This window comes from Scyliorhinus canicula, chromosome 7, assembly GCF_902713615.1.
Source record: "Scyliorhinus canicula chromosome 7, sScyCan1.1, whole genome shotgun sequence".
Lineage (NCBI taxonomy): Eukaryota > Metazoa > Chordata > Chondrichthyes > Carcharhiniformes > Scyliorhinidae > Scyliorhinus > Scyliorhinus canicula.
In genome coordinates, this window is record NC_052152.1 from 210,138,549 (window position 1) to 210,148,369 (window position 9,821).

The following is a 9,821-nucleotide window of genomic DNA, read 5'->3' on the forward strand; positions in this document are numbered from 1 at the left end:
CAGCCAGATAGGATGCTCTCTATGGTGCATCTGTAAAAGTTGGTAAGGGTTAATGTGGACATGCCGAATTTCCTTAGTTTCCTGAGGAAGTACAGGCGCTGTTGTGCTTTCTTGGTCGTAGCGTCGACGTGGGTGGACCAGGACAGATTTTTGGAGATGCGCACCCCTAGGAATTTGAAACTGCTAACCATCTCCACCTCGGCCCCGTTGATGCTGACAGGGATGTGTACAGTACTTTGCTTCCTGAAGTCAATGACCAGCTCTTTAGTTTTGCTGGCATTGAGGGAGAGATTGTTGTCGCTTTGGGCAGCAGGGTAGCATGGTGGTTAGCATAAATGCTTCACAGCTCCAGGGTCCCAGGTTCGATTCCCGGCTGGGTCACTGTCTGTGCGGAGTCTGCACGTCCTCCCCGTGTCTGCGTGGGTTTCCTCCGGGTGCTCCGGTTTCCTCCCACAGTCCAAAGATGTGCAGGTTAGGTGGATTGGCCATGCTAAATAGCCCGTAGTGTCCTAATAAAAGTAAGGTTAAGGCGGGGGGGGTTGTTGGGTTACGGGTATAGGGTGGATACGTGGGTTTGAGTAGGGTGATCATGGCTCGGCACAACATTGAGGGCCGAAGGGCCTGTTCTGTGCTGTACTGTTCTATGTTCTATGTTCTATGTACACCACTCCACTAGGTTCTCTATCTCCCTCCTGTATTCGGACTCGTCGTTATTCGAGATCCGGCCCACTATGGTCGTATCGTCAGCAAACTTGCAGATGGAGTTGGTCATTCCTCTATTCCGCTGGGTGAGTATCACGGATTATTCAACTTGGAAGTCAGGGGGGCTGTCTGGAGACTGGGATGTCAGCGCACCACCGTACAGTGCTCTCAGGATAGTGAACAGGAAGAAAAGCCCTGGATGAATATCCATGTCCAGAGCCAATTATACATAAACGTCCTCTCCCCCCCCCCCCCCCCCCCCATCGCCGCCATCCCCCCCTCCAAACTCCTCAATTAGATTCAGTTTGCATCTCACTGCTCACTGTCTACTATTCCATATATAAGTCACGCTAACTGGTCGATTAGATTCGAGGACTGCTCTGGAGAGGGTTGCTTCTCCAAGTTCAACTCTCAGAGATAAGATACTCTGCATTCAGCAGCTTCCCTCACACTCAACACTTCCCAAATCTCCAACTGCCCACTATACACTCCAATCTTTCCTTGATGTCATCAGACAAAGTGAGCGGCACACATCACCAGGTAACTTTTGCAAAGCTAAGGTCACAGAGACCTTAGTGAGGTAAGTAAGTGCTTTGTTTAACAAGGCAGTTGTAGCAGAGCTAAAATTAAATTACTTCCATTACTGTTGCAACTTATCGGATCAGAACATCTCAGACAACCTTCATATAACCAATTACATTTCCCAGTAATCAGGAGCAATCGATCCCACCGACTCCCCAAAAAACTGATGCACCTGGTTTCTGGGGGAAGAACATTGTGCAGAAGCTGAAATAATCTTTCAATCGTGTCCTGGCAGCTTTGACACCCATCGTGCAGTAGTGAACAGAACGTTAATGCCTGGAGGATGACAGCTCCCCTTCAACAATTAAAAATGTTATTCTGAGACCCCGGCTGCCCTCTCAGCGAAATGTTAAAGATCTCAGAACTGTTCGAGAAGAGCAGGGTAATTGCCCCAGAGTCCTGGCCAAATATATTTCAGATTAATCAGCCAACATCACAGACAGATTACCTGGTCATTGTCACTTTGCAGGGCATGAATTGGCGATCGCCTTTGCCCAGATTATGAGTGTGACCTACTTCATTGGCTGGAACACACTTTGGGCTGGCTCGAGGACATGAAAGGTTCTATTTAAATGCAATGGCTTTCAATGGAAAATTATTTTTTGAAACTTCCCCTGCCTGTCTCTGTACCAGGTGCAGCATTGAGGTGTCCTCACTAATGGCTGTGAGACAAGGCAGCCTATTCACCAACAAGAGCCATCACAGTTTATCCACTGCTCCCACAATCAAATACCCTGCTGAAAGTCACTGGGTGGAGGGATTGAGGTTAACTCGTGCTTGGAATCAGACAGCTACAGGTCAGCACTGTCGACAATGGCACCTTGGGGGACAAGCCGAGAAGGCAAACAGGATCCTCAGCTTTATAAATAGAGGCAGAAAGCAAGGAAATGAACCTCAACTTTTATAAACACCAGTTAGACCCCAGCTCGAGTATTGGGTCCAATTCTGGGCACCACACTTTAGTAAGGATGTCAAGGCCTTGGAGAAGGTGCAGAAGAGAGTTACTAGACTGGGACCAGGGATGAGGAATTTCAGTTTGGTAGAGAGGCTGGGGCATCTGGGATTGTGCTCCTTAAAGCAGAAAAGGTTATGGGGAGATTTGATCGAGTTGTTCAAAATTATGAATTGTTTAGCTGGAGTAATGAGCAGAAACTGTTTCCCGTGGAGGGAGGGTCAGTAACCAGAGACATAGATTATCTGAGGCATCATGAGAATTCCATCTTTTACACAGTAAACCGCAAGGTCCGACCCTGCAGACTGAACCAAAACTTCCAAAAGAGAATCAGTGAAATATTAGAAAAGGAAAAATTTGCAGGGATGAACAGAAAGAGCCGGAGAGTAGGGCTGATCAGATATCACTTTCAAAGCGGGAGGTACATAAGACCATAAGACATAGGAGCAGAATTAGGCCACTCGGCCCATCTAATCTGCTCCGCCATTCAATCATGGCTGATACTTTCTCATCCCCATTCTCCTGTCTTCTCTCCATAACCCCTGATCCCCTTAATAATCAAGAACCTATCTATCTCTGTCTTAAAGACACTCAGTGATTTGGCCCCTACAGCCTTCTGCGGCAAAGAGTTCCACAGATTCACCACCCTCTGGCTGAAGAAATTCCTCCTCATCTCTGTTTTAAAGGATCGTCCCTTTAGTCTGAGATGGTGTCCTCTGGTTCTAGTTTTTCCGACAAATGGAAACATCCTCTCCACATCCACTCTATCCAGGCCTCGCAGTATCCTGTAAGTTTCAATAAAATCCCCCCTCATCCTTCTAAACTCCAATGAGTACGGACCCAGAGTCCTCAAACATTCCTCGTACCACAAGCTCTTCATTCCAGGGATCATTCTTGTGAACCTCCTCTGGATCCTTTCCAAGGCCAGCACATCCTTCCTTAGATACGGAGCCCAAACTGCTCACAATACTCCAAATGGGGTCTGACCAGAACCTTATACATTCCCGCTCTTGTATTCTAGCCCTCTCGACGTGAATGCTAACATTGCATTTGCCTTCCTAACTGCCGACTGACCCTGTACGTTAACCTTAAGAGAATCTTAGGCCAAGTACCCTGTTCTGTGCTGTGGGATTCTATGTTTATTCCACTTTACGTTCTCCTGCTCTTTGCCTTTGCTGTGATTTTGTTGAGTTTTTCTTTGTTAAAGTAAATACTCCCGTGTTTCCTGCCTCGCCCACAAGCTGCTGCCTCCTTACCATGTCACATTGAAAGCAAACAACTTCCTTTCCAGATAAGAGTGCACACTCTCCACCCTAAACAAACTATTCACAGTTTTGCCGTTAGAAGCCACGCATTTTGATTCATTTGACCATGTGAAGGAAATCTGGCCCCTCCCACACCATTTTCCAGATTCAATCACAAATTTTCCTACAATTGACATTTTCATTCACTGGATTATATGCACGTTAGACAGAGCAATTTCTCTGTCCAGTGAGGTTAAACCGGAAAAGCAGGGTCCCCAATTCCAGCAGGTCATTGGACATCAGACATTAGTTACACTCGCCCAATACAATATCTGGGTTTTGAATTTTTGTGTGGCAAGTGACAGAATGTGCAAGCTGATAATTTCACAGTGAGAGAGTGAGTGAGAAAGAGAGAGAGAGGGAGGTCAACTGGGACCGGAGTGGAGAGTGAGAGAGAGAGACACACACAGAGAGGGAGGGGAGAGAGAGAGAGAGAGGGAAGGGGAGAGAGAGAGATTTCACAGTGAGAGAGGGAGGGAGAGAGAGAGAGGGAGGTCAACTGGGACCGGAGTGGAGAGTGAGAGAGAGAGACACACACAGAGAGGGAGGGAGAGAGAGAGAGAGAGAGAGAGAGAGGAGAGGAGAGAGGGATAGGGAGAAGGGGGGAGAAGAGACAGAGAGAGGAGGGGGGAGGAGAGGGAGAGAGGAGGAGAGGGGAGAGAGGAGAGAGAGAGGGAGAGGGAGAGAGGAGGGAGAGGGAGAGAGAGAGAGAGGGAGGGAGGAGAGAGAGAGGGAGAGAGAGGGAGAGGAGAGAGAGAGGGAGGGGGGAGAGAGAGACAGAAAGAATATGAATGAATGGTGAACAGACCAAGCTATGAAATCCTGCCCTCTAATGAATCAATCAGCCACGCACATCTTCCAGAGCAAAACTTAAATTCTCTCCTCCCTCCCACCACCTCACTCCTCCCTCCCTTCCCTCACCCCCCATCATCCCCCCCCTCCCTCAACCCTCACTCACCCCCCCTCCCTACCCCCCCTCTCCCTCAACCCCCTCTCCCTCACACCCCCCCCCTCACTCACCCACCCTCTCATCACCCCATCTCATCCCCCCCGTCTCCCTCCCCCCACTCACTCACCCCCACCTCGTCACTCCCCCCTTCTCCTCAATCCCCCCCCCCCCCTCTCTCCCTCACCCCCCCCCCCCCCCACTGTGCTCTGGTTCCAATTGAACATCCTCTCTCCCACTCCAAGGTTAAGCAATCAGAGTGAAAGATTCTGATATTAATGTCACAATACTGAGATGGAAATGTAAATTAAAGTGGGTGAATTCAACATCAAATCAGGTACAGAAAAAAACAAAGGGAAATAATTAGATTGAGAGAACAAAATGTGAAAAAATCATTTTAAATGTGATATTTTTAGAACCTGCACTGGTTTGGAAGAATGCGATTTCCCACATTTGTTGTTAGCTCACTGGGCTAAATCGCTGGCTTTGAAAGCAGACCAAGCAGGCCAGCAGCACGGTTCGATTCCCGTACCAGCCTCCCCGAACAGGCACTGGAATGTGGCGACTAGGGGCTTTTCACAGTAACTTCATTGAAGCCTACTCGTGACAATAAGCGATTTTCATTTTTCATTTCAGGGAGGCCGATTGATAGTAATTACTGGCTATTGGATACTTAGACTAAAATGGTTAATTTTCTGTGGTGAGTTTAGTTTATATTAAGTTTATTAATAGTTTGTGTTATTGCTAAAACAGCACTGTTCAGTGAGATTTCATGGCATAGCTTAAACTGCAATTTCCAATTACCGCCTTGAATGGGGAATCTTGCCTGAAGTTCCTGCACCACATGCGCAGGACAGGGTCCGACACACAGGGTGTGGGGGTCACTGCCAAAGCCACCATTTGTTGCCCATTCCTAATTGCCCTTGAACTGTGCACCTCGCTAGCGATCACTTCAACCCAGTGAAGAGCCAGCAGGTTGTCAGCCACACCAGATAAGGACAGCAGACTGCTTTCCCTAAAGGACAGTTTTCATGTCCTAAGGTAACCATTACTCAGACTAACCTTCACATCCACATTTATTCATTGCATTTAAATTCCGCCAGCTGCTGTGCTGGGATTTGAACCCATTTGTGGGCCTCTGGGTTACTGTCCAGTGACATTACCACCATCTCCCCTCCCATGAATAGTAACAGGTTAATCTCAGTACTTGGAGGGCAGCACGGTAGCACAGTGGTTAGCACTGTTGCTTCACAGCTCCAGGGTCCCAGGTTCGATTCCCGGCTGGGTCACTGTCTGTGCGGAGTCTGCACGTTCTCCCCATGTGTGCGTGGGTTTCCTCAGGGGTGCTCCGGTTTCCTCCCACAGTCCAAAGATGTGCAGGTTAGGTGGATTGGCCATGCTAAATTGCCCCTTAGTGTTCAAAAGGTTTAGATAGGGTCATTGGCTAATGGGGATAGGGTGGGGGTGTGGACTTAAGCAGGATGCTCTTTCCAAGGGACGATGCAGACTCGATGAGACGAATGGCCTCTTTCTGCACTGAAAATTCTATGATTCTATGAAGAGCCAATGTGTGACAAACGTTCAACAAGAAATCCAAATATATTTGAATTGACAGTCGTCTTTAGTTCAGCACCTCTGAGTCAAGAACCACGCAGGCTGACACCTCTCAAAGCTCAATCATAATGCTGCAATAAGGAGGGTTTAAACTAATTTGGCAGGGGAATGAGAACCGGATTTGTAGTCCAGCAACTAAGGAAGCCGATATTCAGGACGCCAAAGCGTGTAGTGAGGCAGTGGGGAAGGTAACACTGACAAAGGAGAGTACTTGCAGGCAAGGAGGTGGGTTGAAGTGTGTATACTTCAACGCAAGAAGCATCAGGAATAAGGTGTGAACTTAAGGCATGGATCTAAGATGTGGTGGCCATCACGGAAACGTGGAGAGAAGAGGGGCAGAAATGGTTGTTGGAGGTCCATGGTTACAGATGTTTCAACAAGATTAGGGAGGATGGTAAAAGAGGTGGGGGGGTGGCATTGTTAATTAGAGATAGTATAACGGCTGCAGAAAGGCAGTTCGAGGAGGATCTGCCTACTGAGGTAATATGGGTTGAAGTCAGAAATAGGAAAGGAGCAGTCACCTTGTTGGGAGTTTTCTATAGGCCCCCCAATAGCAGCAGAGATGTGGAGGAACAGATTGGGAAACAGATTTTGGAAAGGTGCAGAAGTCACAGGGTAGTAGTCATGAGTGACTTCAACTTCTCAAACATTGAATGGAAACTCTTTAGATCAAATAGTTTGGATGGGGTAGTGTTTGTGCAGTGTGTCCAGGAAGCTTTTCTAACACAGTATGTAGATTGCCCGACCAGAGGGAGGCCATATTGGATTTGGTACTTGGTAATGAACCAGGGCAGGTGATAGATTTGTTAGTGGGGGAGCATTTTGGAGATAGTGACCACAATTCTGTGACTTTCACTTTAGTTATGGAGAGGGATAGGTGCGTACAACAGGGCAAGGTTTATAATTGGGGGAAGGGTAAATACAATGCTGTCAGACAAGAATTGAAGTGCATAAGTTGGGAACATAGGCTGTCAGGGAAGGACACAAGTGAAATGTGGAACTTGTTCAAGAAGCGGATACTACATGTCCTTGATAAGTATGTCCCTGTGACGCAGGGAAGAGATGGTCGAGTGAGTGAACCATGGTTGACAAGAGAGTTTGAATGTCTTGTTAAGAGGAAGAAGGAGACTTATGTAAGGCTGAAGAAACAAGGTTCAGACAGGGCGCTGGAGGGATACAAGATAGCCAGGAGGGAACTGAAGAAAGGGATTAGGAGAGCTAAGAGAGGGCATGAAAAATCTTTGGCTGGTAGGATCAAGGAAAACCCCAAGGCCTTTTATACTTAAGTGACAAATACGAGAATGACTAGAGCGAGGGTAGGTCCGATCAAGGGCAGTAGCGGGAATTGTGCATTGAGTCTGACGAGACAGGAGCGGTCTTGAACGAGTACTTTGCTTCAGTATTTACAAATGAGAGGGGCCATATTGTTGGAGAGGACAGTGTGAAACAGACTGGGAAGCTTGAGGAGTACGTGTTAGGAAGGAAGATGTGTTGGGCATTTTCAAAAACTTGAGGATAGACAAGTCCCCCGGGCCTGACGGGATATATCCAAGGATTCTATGGGAAGCAAGAAATGAAATTGCAGAGCCGTTGGCAATGATCTTTTCGTCCTCACTGTCAACAGGGATGGTACCAGGGGATTGGAGAGTGGCGAATGTCGTGCCCCTGTTCAAAAAAAGGAATAGGGATAACCCTGGGAATTACAGGCCAGTTTGTCTTACTTCGGTGGTAGGCAAAGTAATGGAAAGGGTACTGAGGGATAGGATTTCTGAGCATCTGGAAAGACACTGCTTGATTAGGGATAGTCAGCACGGATTTGTGAGGGGTAGGTCTTGCCTTACAAGTCTTATTGAATTCTTTGAGGAGGTGACCAAGTATGTGGATGAAGGTAAAGCAGTGGATGTAGTGTACATATATTTTAGTAAGGCATTTGATAAGGTTCCCCATGGTAGGCTTATGCAGAAAGTAAGAAGGCATGGGATAGTGGGAAATTTGGCCAGTTGGATAACGAACTGGCGAATCAATAGAAGTCAGAGAGTGGTGGTGGATTGCAAATATTCAGCCTGGAGCCCAGTTACCAGTGGCGTACCGCAGGGATCAGTTTTGGGTCCTCTGCTGTTTGTGATTTTCATTAATGTCTTGGATGAGGGAGTTGAAGGGTGGGTCAGTAAATTTGCAGACGACACAAAGATTGGTGGAGTTGTGGAGAGTGAGGAGGGCTGTTGTCGGCTTCAAAGAGACATAGATAGAATGCAGAGCTGGGCTGAGAAGTGGCAGATGGAAGTTCAACCCTGACAAGTGTGAGATTGTCCATTTTGGAAGGACAAATATGAATGCGGAATACAGGGTTAACGGTAGGGTTCTTGGCAATGTGGAGGAGCAGGGAGATCTTGGGGTCTATGTTCATAGATCTTTGAAAGTTGCCACTCGAGTGGATAGAGCTGTGAAGAAGGCCTATGGTGTGCTAGCGTTCATTAGCAGAGGGAGTGAATTTAAGAGCCTTGGTCAGGCCACATTTGGAGTACTGTGTGCAGTTCTGGTCGCTTCATTTTAGGAAGGATGTGGAAGCTTTGGAAAAGGTGCAAAGGAGATTTACCAGGATGTTGCCTGGAATGGAGAGTAGGTCATACGAGGAAAGGTTGAGGGTGCTAGGCCTTTTCTCATCAGAACGGAGAAGGATGAGGGGCGACTTGATAGAGGTTTATAAGATGATCAGGGGAATAGATAGAGTAGACAGTCAGAGACTTTTTCCCTGGGTGGAACAAACCATTACAAGGGGACATAAATTACGGTAGAATGATGGAGTGTAGATTAATTTGTTCTTAAGGGCAGCACGGTAGCATTGTGGATAGCACAATTGCTTCACAGCTCCAGGGTCCACAGGTTAGATTCCGGCTTGGGTCACTGTCTGTGCGGAGACTGCACATCCTCCCCGTGTGTGCGTGGGTTTCCTCCGGGTGCTCCGGTTTCCTCCCACAGTCCAAAGATGTGCAGGTTAGGTGGATTGGACATGATAAATTGCCCTTAGTGACCAAAATTGCCTTTGGTGTTGGGTGGAGTTACTGGGTTATGGGGATAGGGTGGAGGTGTTGACCTTGGGTAGGGTGCTCTTTCCAGGAGCCGGTGCACACTTGATGGGCCGAATGGCCTCCTTCTGCACTGTAAATTCCATGAGAATCTATGATTAATCTAGGACAAAGGTTCGGCACAACATCGTGGACTGAAGGGCCTGTTGTGTGCTGTATCTTTTCATGTTCTATGTTCTAATAAGCCTGCAGTACACGCTCACCGCCCCTCCAACCCTGCCCACACCCCAGCATTCATTGGCGCATCCTAGTCTCTCACACAATCTCTGGCCCATGCCCCCTGAAAAACTCCTGCCCCAGCTCAGGTCTGGAGCCTGTGCCCAGTCATATAAAAATGATATTTCCCCCAGACAGTGTTTACGCACAGTGCCTGTAACCCTGACACTCCCACTTACATTCCATATTCCATTGTACAAGGTCAAGAAAGCAAATTGCTGTTTCGTTATGTTTAGAATGCTTGAACCAAGCTGCCTGCTGTTAGAACCTACCCCAAACACCCTCATTCCCAGTGTGAACCTACCCCAGACACCCTCATTCCCAGTGTGAACCTACCCCAGACACCCTCATTCCCAGTGTGAACCTACCCCAGACACCCTCAATCCCAGTGTGAACCTACCTCAGACACCCTCAATCCC

General features: G+C 47.8%; 1 protein-coding gene across 1 annotated transcript in view; it reads right to left on the reverse strand.

Moving 5' to 3' along the window:
- mtss1 (MTSS I-BAR domain containing 1) overlaps positions 1–9,595 on the reverse strand; it is a 184,804-nt gene extending 175,209 nt beyond the window's left edge. Inside the window, exon 1 of the mRNA XM_038802410.1 lies at positions 9,582–9,595. Within this exon, the coding sequence (XP_038658338.1) occupies positions 9,582–9,595 (14 nt within the window). The remainder of the gene's footprint in view (positions 1–9,581) is intronic.
- Positions 9,596–9,821: the final 226 nt, after the last annotated feature.